This window comes from Aptenodytes forsteri, unplaced genomic scaffold, assembly GCF_000699145.1.
Source record: "Aptenodytes forsteri isolate BGI_AS27 unplaced genomic scaffold, ASM69914v1 Scaffold528, whole genome shotgun sequence".
NCBI lineage: Eukaryota > Metazoa > Chordata > Aves > Sphenisciformes > Spheniscidae > Aptenodytes > Aptenodytes forsteri.
The window spans coordinates 1328306-1344822 of NW_008794881.1; the positions used below are offsets into that span (position 1 = coordinate 1328306).

Consider the following 16517-nt stretch of genomic DNA (forward strand, 5'->3'; position numbering starts at 1 on the left):
CGCTCCCGCCGCGGGGCCCGCGCGCTCCGGCGGCGCCCAGGGACCCCCGGGCGAGATTTACGCTGCGCGTAACGTGCCCCATACGGAATTTAACGTATTTTTCCGCGTTCCCCGCGGTAACTAGCGAGAAAGTAGGATTTGGGGGGCGCCTGGCCTGCGCCGCGGCCGGCGCCGGCCTCTGGGGGGGTCCCGTAGGGGACCCGGCGTAAAAAAAACGCTCCCGCCGCGGGGCCCGCGCGCTCCGGCGGCGCCCAGGGACCCCCGGGCGAGATTTACGCTGCGCGTAACGTGCCCCATACGGAATTTAACGTATTTTTCCGCGTTCCCCGCGGTAACTAGCGAGAAAGTAGGATTTGGGGGGCGCCTGGCCTGCGCCGCGGCCGGCGCCGGCCTCTGGGGGGGTCCCGTAGGGGACCTGCAGTGACAAGGCGGGCAGGTCCCTCCCCAGGGGATCTGCTCTGGACAGCCCAGAGCGCAGCTCCTTGAGGACAAGCGCTCGTTCCCGCCTGCATCCGTGCCCGCTGCCAGGGCAGGGCGGGATCCCCCTTCTTTGAAATACGCGGCGATCGCTTTCTCATTCTTTTTTCCCCTACTTTCAGTTCAATTGTTACACTTTTTTATTTCCCAGTATTTTTTATTCTTCTAAAAACTGGGCTCCAAGCAGTACTACAGAAACGCCGCAGCTGTAGCACTACGGTCTTACCACCACGTAAGACGTCAGATAAAGATGAGCAGCACACGCTTAACCTTTGAGAAAGATGCCGTGGCTTTTGAGGCTGGTGCTCCAATACAGACACCTTGAAACTGTTACTTTTTTCTGTCGTGAATCTTGATGTCAGACTCTCTGTTCGTGTTTTTGTACATCGTACCTTAAAAAGCTGTTCCTGGAGTGTAACAGTAGCTGTGAGAATCTCCCACCTCGTGAAGGTTTCCAGCACCCCACTATTTTAATTTTAGAAGAACACCAGATCTTTTGTTATTTCAGTCCCCCGGAAACTCAGAATCAGAAGAAAAAAAAATTAACCATAGAAGCCTTCATAAACGTTAATTGCATTTTCCTTTCATAGTCTCCAGAATAGATTTTGATCTTGCTTTTAGAATAATATTGCCCTCTTGTGGTCAAACAACAGTAAGTCCGGGAACTATTAAAGGTCTGCTTGCACGTCATTCAAACATGCTTAATTATTTTATGTGCATATATGATTTAGTGAAACAAAAGTCTTTTCTGAGATTACTTGCTCTTACTGTTTGCTTACTAGATTTCACCGTTACAGGTTTAGACATCTAGCCCGATTCACCCTTTCACGCTGTGATGGGATTGGCTCATCAGAATGATTCACCGATTTTTACTTTGAAACGGAGACAAGATTTTCACACGGGAGTCTAGGGATACTCAACAAAAGACGCCTTCGTTACTTCCGAGGGTCTCAGACTCAGCTACCCCACTGCAGGTCAGTTCAAAATCTACAATTGATTTTCGTGTGATGAGAGATTTTAGAGAAGCGCAGAACGGCATGCCTCTTGCACACTGTAAATTGCATGATCAAAGCCTGGATTATCTCATGTGGGCCCTGAAGGTGACTCACCAATACCATCATAAGACAATTTACTTCAAAACACCTACAATACTTAGCTAAGTTTTAGAGTTGTATAACACCGTGGGTTGTTGATTTGATATTTTGTCACTCCCTTTTTATTCTTTCTTCTGCCTTTCTTCCTAATAGTTGGAACTTAGTTTGTCAGTTTATACCAAGCTGGAATTTATCTGGCAGGATAATTGGATCTCCTAGCAAAATGTCACATTAAGTAGGAATTACGGATAATGCCCCTGCAAAACTAGTTAATGGAAAAAAATGTTTAATTGCTGCTTGAGTGGTATTGATCAAATGCAGTCATTCTACCTATGCATTTCTATATTAGATACCACCATAACCTGCACAACACAGACAGACCCGTGCTTGCTCAGATGGGTGGACGTGAATTTCAGAGAGGTGCTTCTGGAAACAACACTGCTCAGGTGAATATATTTCTGTTGGACTCTGCCGGGAGCGATGATTCTCGGTGGGTAACGGTTATGACTGAAGGTTTGTGTGGAGGACTTGTATCCTACAACCTGGCATCTCTTTATGGGCTCTTGAAACTAAGCATGATGCTCTGGAGCATCGAACCCTGTCCCTGCTGTTACAACATGGAGTCACAGAAGTGTGGGGAGAAGGAACCTCTGGAGCTGCCTGCTCCACCCTCCTGCTCGGTGCAGGACTATCACCAGTGCCAGATCAGCTTGGCCGTGGCTTTGTCTAGCCAAATCCTGAAAACCACCTAGCATGGAGACCACACCTTCTCTGAGTGGCCTGATCCAGTCAGTGCTGTGCGACCCTCTCTATAAAGAACTTTTTGCTCATGTCCAATGTGAACATCCTGACTTGCAAATTGTGGCCATTGCTCCTTCTTATACTTTCTGCCGCTACCAAGAAGGGTTCATCTCCGCTGTCTTTATAACCACCCTTCAAGTAGTTGTAGCTGCTATTAGGTTGCTCCTTAGTTGGTTGCAACACTTGGTTTCCAGCCCGCCCTGATGCATGGGGATCCTGCCCCCGCAGCAAAACTTCACATTTCTCCTTGCTGAGCGTCATGAGGTTTCTGTTCTGTTGGCCCTGACCTTGAGTTTATCATGGTTCCTCTGGAAGGTGGCTCCGTCAGCATTTCCCCCAAATTAGGCACTCTGCGCTACCCTCCAGGTCACTAATGAAGCCGTAGGGTGACACGAACCCCAACAGAGTCCCTGTTGATTACCAGCTGTCAAATGGACTCTGAGCCACTGATTTCTACCCTCTGAGCCCAGTGGTCAAGCTGTTTTTCAGTGAGTCTGTGTGTTTGCCCAGCCCACACTTCTTCAGGGTGCTCAAGAGAATGGTGTCAAAAACCTCACTAAAGTCAAGGTAGATTACATCTGCCGCTTTCCGCTTTCCCCATAGCCTCTTGTCTCAGCCTAGAGGGCAGCCGTAATTGTCATCCTCTGACTGATTAATATTCCTGGCTCTTTCTCCTCTTATGTTATTTCCAACCGAGGAGCTCATAATTTTTTGCTATTAATCCCAAAGAGCATGACCTCGTATTCTGCAGTACTGAATTTCGACCCCTTTCTATTAGTCCAGTCCTCAAGGCTGGCAACTTTTCATCTTCTCTAAAATACTATGATCCTTCCCTGTATTTTAAATGACTCTCAACTTTGATTGCAAGTTGACTCAGAATAGGGAGTTTGAGAAATTACAGTATGAAAGGAAGTAGACTTGGCGTGGACTTGGCTTCAGGGTAGTACTGTTCTGCGTTGAGCTACAGAAGGATTTTTTAGTGAAAAATTTTTCTTCCCTGCAATCCCCAGTGCATGGGAAAATCATTTCCAAAAGGTATATAGGGAGTGAAAGGAGTGTGACCTAGAAAAACTAGTAAGATGTATATGTCAAATCCAGTTAATTTTTTTACTAATGATACTGATCTATATATATAAAACGCTGAACAGAACACTTATCTTCCCTGTGTTTGGCCTTAGGCTACATTCCCCATCAAAGGCAGAGAGACCCTGTTGTCACTTTCCTGGTGAGTAAATCAGTCATGAGAGCAACATATTTCTTTTCCGAGAAACATATAGAAAGCCATGTATTGGAAATTAGGACTCCTGGGTTTCCCAGAGCTCAGCATATTCTTGAAACAAAGGTATTCAGACTCCATCCTACTTTCTCCCTTGCCTGCCTGGAGAACCCTCTGTGCAGCTCTCTGGTCTCATCGTACTGCTTCTGTCCACCATCGTCTTCTTTCCCAGTTACGGATGCAGGAGCACCACGGTGAGCCCGGGCAAAAGGACCTTTCACCCTGTCCCTGCGCACCCACTTGTGTACTGGACCCTTCGTAGCTGACCAGTGATGAGTTGGTCCATCCTAGCTGCAGACATTTTCTCTTTTACAAAATGTGAATGAGGCCGTGCGGTAATTTTATGTAAATCCATGTGCAGATTAAAAAATTAATCAAATTCTGAAATTTTCATTTAAAGAGATTAGTCTTGAAAAATCCCTCATCTAATCCTCCCAGAACAGTCACTTGGAACAAACCTTCACCGCTTTGTTTTCCTCCTGGGTTCAGTGCATCTCCTGGAAAATTTTCTCATTATGCTTTTGGGACCATCTGGAGCAGCAAGTTTGAGTTTGAGCAGGGCTCACCAGCCGAATTAAAGTTGATATATCAAATGATAGAAAAGATGTGTCAGTAAGTGGGAACATGGGAGTTTAAGGCAGTAAAATCTCCGCTCTGTTGTACTTCACAGGTAAACTCCCATGGTAATGCATGAAAAATGGAAGCGGTAAGCCTCGGTGAGTGTAACGGTAATTTACGTACCAAGAGGCCAGAAGAAAGTCATGTAGCAAGAAAAATGAGCAGCAAGAGACACTGCGAAAACTTGCTGTGTCTGGTAGTTTACTGCTGTAACAAAGATGTAATCTGTCTTTCAGAGCTTGAGCTCAAAATTATCCTCAAACAATTGGGGTTTGATCCAGTGCCATCTCAAATTTTTTCCAAGCCCCTCAGGGATTTGGGAGTTGACCCTGTACACGGTGGGCCAGCCACCAATCACTGCCACACCAGGGGAAATCCAGAGAAGTCACGATGACATTAAAAATAAACTAACTTAGGCCCATGAAGATCTCAGTTAAATTAGCCATCCTGGAGCATTAATACATAGTACCCTCCGATCTTGCAGCACCTGAAGTGCTCGGGATGTGTGATTGCATTGGCCTGCAACAAGCCCAATTGCCCCAACTTCAAGAAGACCACAAGCCCGTGATGCAAACCCTTGAACAAACCTCCAACCACAGCACCTGGGATAGCTCAGCTCTGCCCAGCGATGGCAGCCTGGCCCCTAAAAGGGAATATTTTTCTGGCTTTCAAGTACCTGCCATGGAGTGAGGTGCTGGCTCATTTTTCTCACTGCACGGGCTTGGCCAGCTCATTTGTTCACTGTTTTCCTCCCCAGTGTGACTCCAAGTTTATGGCTCAGACTATACCCCCCTATGTCCATGCTTTTGGTCTCATGCCACCATCCAATTTACCTGGCAGCTTACCCCATTTCTGCCCCTAGTGCTGGATTGTTTCTGTCTCCCTCTGACTTTGGCTCCTTGCCTGCAGAATTGCTTTAATTAAAAAGTTAATGAAAGGTAATGCAAACGAGCGCTTTGCCTGTATTTTATCACAGTCCAGCTCCTCTCCCTTCCTCTTTCCCAGAGATGGTGAAAATGAGGAGCTAGGGTTTTGCTGCTTTTTGTTGTGAAAGTTAACCGTGGAAATTTCTGCAGGCTTAGGAGGAGCCCTATGAAGAAAGAGCTTATAATGGTAATGCACGCCAACAAGTATGTAGATCGTGAACATCATTCATCAATGAAAGCTGAGGAAGTTTTCATTTAAAGGGGATTAATGTAAACCCCTTACAGTCCTCCTGCTCTCTTTGGAACAGGCAATTCTTAGCATCATTTTCCTCCTAAGCTTAGTGCAAACTTCTAGAAAACTTTCCAAAAGACTATCTATACCCCAACTCCAAATTATCCCAAGCAGGGACAAAGGTAAGGTGTAAAACCCGAGCCCCACTGCTGCCTATAGCATGTCACCTTATACCCATATAGAAGAGGGCTTGTTCATCCCTATGTGATTTCCCTGAGAAACTGGGAGACAAAGATTAGTGCATGAAGCAATATGAGTCACATCATCAGCCCCTTCTCCCAGCCCAGATTCCTCCTAGCCAGCAATGGGAAGAGGAAAACGCAGGCATGTGAGGATGTAATTTCCCCACATGCAATACGCAGCAGCTAACTGGCAATGACACCGTTTCTAGACCCACCGTCCGTGGAGCTAGTCTGAGAGCTGCCATTTGGATTATTTTTCTTTCCAAGGCTGCCTATGTCTTAGTGTGAGGTGATGTTCAGTTCTCTTGATCTTGTTTTTAAAGCCCTAGTAAAATGAGTAGGAGTTTTATTTTTTGTTAATATCTACAGTGGATTTCATAGCACTGATTTATAGTTGTTCCCTGATGACAATTCATACCCAGTGCATGAGACTGTATAAATAAATTACATAAAGATGGATTTGTGGCATCATTAGCAGCACCCCCATTCCAAGGGGAGCCTCCAGTGAGCCTGCGTGTCTAATCAGAGCTGACAAGGAGCAGTTACACACCAAGACCTCTAAAGCTAATGGGTCTGTGCCAAATTCAGCTCTCTGTTGCATTGGTGTAAAGTTGGATAACCTCTGACTGCAGGGGGGTTTTTACACCAGATTTACTCTGCATTTACACCTGTGCACTGAGATCAGTGTCAGGCAGCGTGCCCTAAAATCCTTAGAAGCAATGGAAAGAGGCGGGCTGACTTCAACAGACTCTGGATCAGGCCTCGAGGGTTAAAATATAATCTGAGTTCAGAGTGCAGAAAACAGATTACATGCCTACTATTGTAGCGAAATGCTTTCCAGAGCAAGCATTAGCAGTGTGTACACAAGTATTAGATGAATTAAGCTGGCGTTTATTTTTTTCAGCTCCAGTAGGAGAGAATTGCTTTTAAACAACTCGCGCCTGCTGTGTCGTGTGTGGAGTTGGAGCTGAGCGGAGCCGCCGGGAGGGCACGTGTGACAGGAGCCACAGTTGCAGGTCTGGTTGTGCTCAATTCCCCTGGTCTTCAGGGTCAGCCATGCACAGAAACATCAAGGCAGAGACGGAGCCTATTAAAAGCTTTGGGGCTTTATTTTCTTAAACTCCCCTGGCTCCATTTAAGCCTTTTTCTCCAATCGCTTCTGCAAACCCTGTATCGCAGCTCAGACGAGGCGACCTGGGGCGTGATGCACCTCTGTTTTGTAACACCTTCCTCTGATTGCGCTGTGCTGCCAGGTGAATCGGAGACCTGCTGGGAACAGAGATGCTAATCTCAGTTCCTGAGAGGTGTACAGCTGACTTCACTGGTGTTAGCACGGTTACTCTGGACTTCGTTGTAAGAGGGCTGAGGCTCAGTGGTTTAAACTGCTGGCAGCACCAGCTGCCGTGAAGTTTAGGAGTCTAGTAACAAAGTGGTCAGGACACCCTGTCTTTTATCTCTCCTCATGATTGAAAAGCCAGTCCTGACCAGTATCTAAAGGGAGTGTAGATAGGTAGTTTATCTGCCCTGTGTTTTGCCTTTAAAATCTGTTTCTCTTAAGCATTGAATCATTTTTTTCTCTGGCAAACCTATGATTCTCCATGTAGTTTTACCTGCAAGTCCCTTGTCCGACAGATTTCAGAGTGTGCCCAAGTTTCATTGCCTGAGAAGGTGCTTGTGTGGAGGTTTTCACAGAGCCTTTGCGTCCTTGCAGCAAAATAAGGCAGATTTAGACCCAGAGGAGCTGTTGAAAAGCTTGTCTGGCTTAATGATTAACACTTTGCAATGCTATGGGAGTGTTAGGACAAAGAGACCTGGACTCGTGACCTCTCCCAGAAGAAGCCAGCCACTGGCCTTGCACCAAAACACATCCATTTACTAGAGAGAGGATTAACTCTCTCAGGTAATTTGAATGGGTCTGTGATCGAGTGTGTTGCCCGGGCTGCTTCAGCCTCCTGGCACCTTGCCTTAATTGCCTGCACCATAATTGCCGTGAGCGGGAGAGATGCAGATCACGAGGATCTTTGATCCTGAGAAACCAGCAGTGAACTTGCTGCCAGTTAATGGAGGGAAGGAGAAATGCTGGGAGGGAATAGATGCGTGCATGCTGGCAGGGGCTGCCTTTCCTCTGTCAGGACAAGTGTCTGCCCTTGAGCAGTTGAGATCCTTTGGTCCACACTCATCTCTGTTGCATATAATGCTAATACTCAGTGGAGACTAGCTCAAATGGGCTTTCACAGACACAGCTGGCAGCTTTGCCTGGATCTGAAGTCCTATTTGGGCTCTAAATGTGATTTTAATGGATAATGAGAGGACTAAAAAATAAAAGGCGAATGAAGCCTTGTGTTAATTTGCTGTTTGGTGGGGAAACCTCATTACTGGTCTCTCTGTGGCCACCAGCAGCCAGGGATCAGGCAGCCAGCAAGCCTGTTGTTTCTCCAAAGTCCATGCGTGATGGTCCAGGGACACATGGGGCAATGCGCAGCCAGAGAATGAGATCAGCATTTGGCTAGCCTGAGGAAGGGAGTTAATGTAGTGAAAAGCTGTTCTACCCAGACACCCTGCTCTCTCCAGGACAGAGAGCAGCTTCCGCAGTTTGGAAAGGCATCAAACGCTGAGCGAATAGAAATGATGGCTTGCCAGTGGCAAATCTACAGTGATGGAGAAGGTGGCTGGTAATGCTCACCTTCCCTGTGGGAGGTGATGGGATTGCAGGGGAACCACAAGCTGACAGGTAGTTTGAATGTCACACTGTCCTTCCCTCCCTCCTGCCTGGGCAGAGGTTTGGAAATGCTGCTGTTATGGCACCTTCATCTAAAGGCAACAGGAACTAGAGCTCCATGGTTCATGTTTTGGCCTCCCTACTCTCCCTGTGACAGTCCTGTCTCTTCTGCTAGTGTTCGCTTTCCCTTGCAGGTTGGAGGGTGCCGGCTGCCCCAGCTCTCTATGCCTTGCCAGTGTTGGCAGAGTGTGTACAAGCCCACCCCACCGAGCAGATTGACTCAGCCTGGCCACCCTGCGCAGCATGTCTCTCCGCGAGCATGCACTGTCCCTCTTCCGCAGCGCGGTGGACACCGTCCGTCCGGCTCCGATGCTGAAGAGGGCTGTGAAGCTCCAGGGAGACGGGTGCCCTCAGCTGCTGGTGAAGGGCCAAGCCTTTCCAGTGAAGAGGGACCTGTACCTGGTGGGTTTTGGCAAAGCTGTGCTGGGGATGGCCGCGGCAGCAGAAGAGATCCTGGGAGAACACCTCGTTCGGGGGATCATCAGTGTGCCCCTAGGCATCCAGGAGAGCCTGCAGCGAGCAGGAATGCAGTAAGGGGGGCTGTGTCGGGACAGTTTGTGGGGGTAGGCTGCCAATTTATCCTCTGGGATGTTGCTGTGAACCCCTTCAGTCCTTTCAGCTGCCCTTGCTCTGGTGCCCACCCTGTCCACCACACCGCCCTGGTCTTCAACCTCCATCACATCCCAGTGGCACCAGTGACACAGCCCGACTCTTGCGCTGGATGCGCTTCCTCCCCAGCCCTGGGGAAGAGACACTCGGCAAAGGCCATCTCCCTGTCCTGGCCACTCGCCGTGCACCTCTGGTGCACCAGGCCCATTTGCTTGCTGAGTGACAGCCTGGCTGCCTGTGTAGGTGCATGTGTCAGTGGTGTGATTGCCTCTCTTACCTCACCAGGGAGATGCTCCTGAAGCCAGACAGCAAAATCCAGGTCATCGAAGGTGCCAAGAACAACCTCCCGGACCCAGAGGCTCTGAAGGGAGCAGTTGCCATCCAGGAGCTGGCTGAGGGTCTGACTGTGGACAACCTGCTCCTTGTGCTCATCTCAGGTAGCGTGGGGATCCCAGGGAATGGGCTCTGCTGAGGGCCCTCCAGCCGCCTGCCCACATGTGACCATGCAGCAGGGGAGCGCCGTGCTGTGCTGGCCCTTTCAGCGCTGACACTTGCACCTCTGTGATTTTTCCTCTCCCTTCTCCTGCCAGCCTTTCTCCAGGGATGCAGCAGGGGAGGGCATGGGGCTACCTGCTGCTGCAGTGGACACGCTATCTCCCAGCACTGGGGAGAGGCTGAGCTGCGCAGGCTGGGTCCTGTGGTTGTGCCACCACTGTGAGATGGCACCTCTGGGCACAGCCTGCCAGCTGCTCTCACCCCTTGCCAGGGAGACACTTTCTTCCTGCTCCCTCCTTACATTTGGGAATGCAGACTTGGAGAAGCAAGCACTTGGTGGACTTGCATGCTCCGAATTTGTGGAGGGGTGTAAGTCTGTAAGCTGAGATTCAGGACTGACTCTTCCCAGGGCTTTGCTGCTTCCCAGCCAGTGGAAATGAGGCCCCCAGGTTCCAACACAGTGAGCGTGTGCACGCCTTGCAGAGTCAACCCTGAACACCCCCAGGCCCTGCCTGCTGGGCCCCTGGGCTGTCCCCAGACCCAGGGCTCTGTAAGGAAGGTGGATATTGTGCATCAGAGGGATGCAGTGATGTCACCCCAACCTGAGCTCGGCTGGGTGAGTGGGTGTCACAGGGCAGAAGCATGCAGGGGCTTGGAGCAGCTCTGTAGAAACTCCTCTGCTCAGTGATTGTTTCTCTATGGATGCTGGAGCCTGATCTGGTGCAGAGAGAGTAGTGCCGTTAGGCAAACACCCAAGCGACTGGAATCTAGCTGCGCTTGCTGGGGATTCCCCTGGGCTTCCTCCTGTCCTTTGGCTATGGGGATCTCCAAGAGACTTCTCAGCCCTTCAGGGAGCCTGTACAGGATCTCCCCGTGGCTGTGACTCCCTATGCATGTGCACTCCCACACAGCAGCCGGTCCCCAACTGCTCCTGCCTCTCAGCTAGATCCCTGGCTATTGACTGAAACACAGGCATTTGCATTTGTTTTTCTTGCTCATCATGTTTTATTGATGCTGATTGCCTCAAACCTCTGAGCAGGCTTTGCCTTTTGACAGTAGCTTTCAGCTGTACTTCTGTGCACATTCACTTTCTGCTCAGATCTTGTTCCTTTCTACTCTGTATTTTCCATCCATTCCACTTTTCCATTAGAACCTTTTTTTCTTTGCCTTCTTTTCCACATTTCCAATGCCCGCTTGTATCAGACAGGATTCCCATCAATGAGGCTATCACCCCGGACTCTGGGTGTGCTTTGTCCTTTGCATTACTCTCTCCCCCTTTCCTTTCCTCCCAGGCCTAGATAAGTGCAGCTCAGCAGTTTCCGATCTTGCTGCAGCCATAGCTGGTGTTTTTACACACTGTCCTGAATAAATGGAGCCAGCAAAGCAGGCAGTGTCTCCATCTGCTTAGCACTGACTGCTGTGTGAGTCATGGAGCCCATGCTCCCTGCTCACCCATCCAGGTAGCCTGTGAAAATCAGCGTGATGACACACTAGTAGCCTGATGTTGTGGGGATAGTAAGTTCTGGCCCTTCTCTGTCATCCCTGCAACACCGCAGGCATGCGGTACCCTGGTCCGGTGAGGTTTACGCTGCCTGGATGAAGTGTAGCTGACTGCAGACAGTGCGGGGCAGCAGCGATTAAAACCCATTGGTGAAGACGACTGAATTCTCCAGACATGTTAGCATAGTTCCCCAACCACCTCTGCCTTCCCGCTGCGCACCGGTGAGGGAAGAGCAAAGGCTCAAGTGTTGAACAGCCTTGCTTTCCTCCTGTCCTCCTTTTCCTGCTGTCCTGATGTTCTTGCCATCTCTTCTGCATCCTAGGGGGTGGATCAGCCCTACTGCCTGCTCCCATCCCTCCCATCCTCCTCAAAGAGAAGGAGAAACTCACAAAGATGCTGGCTTCCCGAGGAGCTGCCATACAGGAGCTGAATATTGTCCGGAAGACTCTGTCCTTGCTGAAGGGTGGCGGGCTGGCCCGGCTCGCATATCCCGCACGGGTAACTGAGGGGAAGCTCCTACTTGCTCAGAGATCACCCATCTGCCCTCAAAATAGGGGTTTAATCAACTGACCTAAGCGTGCTTGCAGGGGTTTTTCCCCCTGACTGAACAACCTTTGCACACTGTTTTGGGACTCTGTGGCTCAGATTTCATTGAGGACCCAAACTCTCAGGGAGACAGAGGTGGAGAAGGGGGAATTCAGACTCTGCAAATGTCAGCTGTCCCATCGCACCACTCTCAGCAGACCCCAGCCCTCACCCAGCAGGCACTTCCAATGTGCCGGTGCTCCGCCACTGCGCGTTTGAGGCTGGGTCCAACCCTTGGCTCTCCTGGAGCCTGTTCTCAGCATGTGCCATCGCTAAACCCACACTAGGTTATCAGCCTGACAGGTGCAGCGTCACGAGTTACATCTTCCAATGTGATGGTCCAGCATCAAAGGACATTGTAGATCTGTGGGTTTGAGAAGGCAAGGTGACACTCACAGGACTGTAAAACAAAAATGGGCCAAGATCTGCCTGTTTCCGTCTGCTTTGACATGGGGGTGGTGCAAGTGTAACTCAGAGCAGTGCTTATGCCAGGGCTCTTGCGTGGTCACCTGTCTCTGCCTCCCACAATAATCCGTGGGCATTTCTTTTTGTAGGTGGTGAGCCTCATCCTTTCTGATGTGATTGGTGACCCCCTGGACGTCATAGCGAGTGGGCCCACTGCTGCCAGCTCCCACAGCGTCCAAGACTGCCTTCAAATACTCGCCAAATACAACCTGCTGCACCACCTGCCCAAGTCAGTGGAAACGGTCCTGTCCAGCTCTCCCACCAAGCCCACTGCTCTGGAAGACTACTCCCACGTTTGCAACATCATCATCGGGTCAAATACACTGGCTTTAGACGAGGCCAAACGCCAAGCCGAGGGCCTGGGCTACGCAACTCTGATTCTGAGTGCGGCAATCTGTGGGGAAGTCAGCCGCGTCGCCACGCTGTACTGCCAGCTGATCCGGCTGGTCTGCCTGGGCTTCGCTGGCCTCAGGGAAGGGACCCTGAGTGACGAGGTGAGGGGGAATCTCCTACAGCTGGCAGCAGAGCTAGAGATCCCGGGTTTGAACCTTGCTGAGTTTCTACAGGCCCTGCGAGGATTAGGGCCTGAAAGACCAGTCTGCATCCTGGCCGGTGGAGAAACCACGGTTCAGCTTCAAGGAACCGGCAAGGGAGGGAGGAACCAGGAGCTGGCCCTGCGCGTGGGGCTGGGGCTGCACAGGGCACAGGCGGTGGAGACCAGCAGCCCCCTGGGGAGGTGCGAGATCGTCTTCCTCAGTGGGGGAACGGATGGGCAGGATGGGCCGACGGAGGCGGCAGGGGCCTTCTGCAGCCCAGAGCTGGTGGATGAGGCGCTGCAAGAGGGCCTCAGTGCGGAGGCCTTTCTCAGCAACAGTGACTCTTACACGTTCTTCAGCCAGTTCCAAGGTGGGCATCACCTCCTGGTGACAGGCTTGACGGGCACCAATGTCATGGACATCCAGGCCATTTTAATTAGAGCCACGGAGAGATCATGAGAGGTCCCTCTGCAGATACCCAGATGCATTTAATTAGGGCCGGGGGTAAATGAAGGCATCAACACTGCAGACAAATGTAAACTACTTAAATTAGGGCTCACTGTCGAGGGTGCTAATATCTTTGACAGAAAGAATCCACTAATTAGACACATGAGTGGATGCCCACAGCAAAAGCAAGCACTTGTAATTGGGATCAGAGGAAGGTAGGAGGTCACATTACAGACACGGAGGCCGGATTTAACACTTCTGCTGAGAGCCGCCACTCTTGTGACTGCTTCAACTCTAGTTAAAAGATGCGGGGAAATTGAGGCCATGGTAGGGCTGCCAGGGAGAGCCCTCACTGTGGCTGTTGCACCTCCAGTGCGCCCAGCTGAAGAGCAGCTCATCAGGAGGCTTTTGCATGTTCACAGAAGTGCATTACAGCGACTGAAGGATGTAAAAGCAATAGCAAGGCCTGCCCAGCTGGAGGCATGGAGGTGCTGGGGGACGCGCTGGGAAGGGGACACCCAGCACCAGCTCCACGCACCAGCACAGTGCCCTGCAGGTCCTCCCACACCAGGGTGCCCTAGGCGACACAGAGACCCCGAGCCCAGCACAATGCACACCCAGCAGCGCGGCTAAGGAGCACATTGGACGAGAGCAGCGTTTCGTCTTGGATGCACGACGCAAAAGCAGTGCACAGTGACACAGAGGGTGGTATACCTTCACTGTGCAGCATGAGGAAGGGGACGATTGAGGTGCAGTGGCGAGCCAGCTGAGTGGAGCCCTTCTCCTCCAGCCTTGCTGATCCCTGTTGGGAGAGCCTCTGTGGCAGCAGTGTGTATGCTATGAGCTTTCACGGTGTTGTCTTCCAACTGCCTAGAAAACAGTCGTGCATCCAGCCTGAGCCACTGACCTTTCTTCTGCGCTGAGGCAGAAGTCGTTGTCACTCTGATTAACTCAGCTAATTCTGCAGAACAAAAGGCAAGGAAACCTTCATGCTCGGCTCTCCTGACCCATGCTGCTGAGCTGATCAAAGGGCAAAGCTGCCGGAGCCGTGCTTTGACAGGGAGCCTCTCCCCTGCATGTATGAGGACGTGGTGGTTATCGCAGTTTCATCACCTACTGCAGTGCAATATGTAGGAGAGCAGAGATGAGCTGGCTTTCCCAGGACGTGGAGCCCATGGTGGGGCTGGATTTCAGAAGGGCTCTGCCTGTAGTAACAGGCACTGTGACGGTTTTGGCTGGATATTCAAAGGACTTCAGCTCAGCAGCCAGGATGACCCAACACGTCCGACTCCTTTTGAATATCTGCCTGTTTGTTACAGAGCCTAAGTGGGAGCTGAGCTCCTTTGAAAATCCAGCCCTAATTTAATAGGACACGCTTGACTCAGACTCTTTCCAGACAGACCTACTCCATGTGGCTGATCTCGTCTCGTGACATAAATACACCGTCCTGCCAACACTGTGAGTCGTGGTGTCTCACTGAACAATCGTTCTGCGCCCCGCTCCAAGATGAATCGGAGGGTGGATTTTTGAGGAGGATGCGACACCTCCTGCTTTGGTTTCGAAGCCAGTATCTAACAAGCAGGGATATCAGCAGGACCCTCACGGGGCCCGGTATCAATGCCAGGCTGGTAGCTGGACTGTCTGGGCCACAGCCCAGGCATAGCGTCAAGGCACAAGCCTGGGGATTTCAAAACCCTGGTCTTACCCTGGTGGTTTAAACTCGTCCATGCATCTCATTTGTCCTCCGAGTCTGAAGGTCTTCTGTAACATGCCTGAACTTGCTCACACTGGCAAACAGCTTTGAGATCTGCTGGGGAAAACCTGCCAAGCGTTATAAAGCTCGCTGTGCCCCCGTAATGTCAGGTGGTGGTTGCGCAGGAGAAGCTGCTTTGTGCCGTGCATTTTTCTCCGGAGGTCGCCAGCAGGTTGCTGGCAGGTCGCCTCCTCCATGCCCAGCATGCCAGCACTGCGGGGGCACTAACGCGCAGTGATACAGTCAAAAAGTATGGGCTGCGGCCAGGATAACTCGCTAAAGCTGGCTCCAAAATGTTGTTAATGCTTCCTGTCCAATTCTGCGCCAGTGAAATCCAGAGTGACTCCGGTTTCGGGCTGGGGTGCCTGGCAGAAGGGTCACTGGCATCTTCAGCAGCAGGTCTGGCACGCCAGCCTGGGCACGCTGTCACAGGGCCACCATACCCCTGCAGCCCTGCCACATTGCTGAGCACCGTGCTAGTCCTTGGAGCTGCTGCTTGCGCCGCGTCATAGCCAAGTTCAGAAGACCTTGGGCTAGCGCTCGCCAGCTCCTCCTGGGAAATGCCTACACGTACCCTGAGCAGTGTCCTTGCTTTCTAAACAGTGGCTTTTCACTAACGATTAAAAAGAGTTTGTGCTGGGGAGGAGGGAAGGCTAATAAAAGGTTTGTTGAAAGGATGGAGCTGTTTGAAGTGCACTTCACATCTACATTTGCTTGGCCTCCATATACGGGTTTTGTTCTTGTCCCTTCTTTTCTAATGAGATAACAGGACAGGGGGAGGTTGGCCAAGGACACCCAGGTTACAGAAACACTTTTCTGATGCTTCTACCTGGATAGATCGAAGCTCCATTTCTGAGGGGTTGCTTGGGTGGACCTTATACATCTTCTGCCTAGGGAGGAAAGGAGCTTTGGAGCGTGTGCACCCCTTACAAACAAGGCATCATTTTATTCCTCTGGACAATGCTCAGCACAGAATTGCCTGTTACTGCTCCAGCCCGGAGCCAGCTCCCTCTGACCTGCAGTCCCTTCGCTGACAGCAAAAGACCCCCACGCATGAGCCAGCATACATTTGGGCCGCACTGGTCGGGTTTTGCAAGGATTTGTGAGATAACAGTTGCATCTAAAGACGCAACAGCATTGCTTACCTGCAAAGTAACGATTTGCCTCTGGGCTGTCGGAGCCTGCCAGGAGTGATGACTTTCCTGTCGGGAACTTGGGTGAGTCACCACAGCCGAGCAGGGCTTTGCAGCTTGCCCGCGCTGTCCTGGATGGGATATTAGCATCATGTGAGCGTACCCGGGCAAGTGAAGAAACCCGGAGTGCGACTGTGGTCACGCCAAGTGATCCCAGCGTGCGAGGCCATGCGGGGCCCAGCTCTGCGCCGTCCTGGCTCTGGCATGCTTGCACCTAAGGAGACAAGTCACAGAAAGAGTGAGGACAATAAAAGCTGCTTGGTTTTGACGCTCCCAGATCCCTTCCCTTTTTACCGGAAAAGCAAAACTCTTTCTACACCAGCCAGCCTCCAGGAAGGAGGGAGATGGGTGGAGATGGCCAACAGCTCCCTGGCCATGTCCCCGTACATGGGCAGGGGACACAGCGGACAGCCTTGGGAAAAGCACACCCAGCCGCCGGGCAGGGAGCGGACAAGCAAAGCCTGGGTACGGTCGGGGTTGATTTGCTC

At 51.2% G+C, this 16517-nt stretch overlaps 2 protein-coding genes across 3 annotated transcripts in view; one reads left to right on the forward strand and one right to left on the reverse strand.

Annotated features, from left to right (window-relative positions):
- Window positions 1-864, reverse strand: part of WDR82 (WD repeat domain 82) — a 20332-nt gene extending 19468 nt beyond the window's left edge. The window contains exon 1 of the mRNA XM_009274703.2: window positions 812-864. Coding sequence (XP_009272978.1) covers window positions 812-864 — 53 coding nt within the window. The remainder of the gene's footprint in view (window positions 1-811) is intronic.
- Window positions 717-16296, forward strand: GLYCTK (glycerate kinase). 2 transcript variants are annotated; one of them, XM_009274690.2, is made up of 9 exons: window positions 717-1129; window positions 1275-1451; window positions 1921-2017; window positions 4319-4364; window positions 6571-6682; window positions 8580-8975; window positions 9340-9491; window positions 11373-11548; window positions 12190-16296. In XM_009274690.2, exons 6-9 carry the CDS (start codon window positions 8689-8691, stop codon window positions 13093-13095), a joined length of 1521 nt encoding a protein of 506 aa, XP_009272965.1. In that variant the 5' UTR covers window positions 717-1129; window positions 1275-1451; window positions 1921-2017; window positions 4319-4364; window positions 6571-6682; window positions 8580-8688; the 3' UTR covers window positions 13096-16296. The 2 variants fall into 2 exon arrangements, with proteins under 2 accessions (XP_009272965.1, XP_009272966.1); XM_009274691.2 differs by lacking the exon at window positions 4319-4364.
- The last annotated feature ends 221 nt before the right edge of the window (window positions 16297-16517 follow it).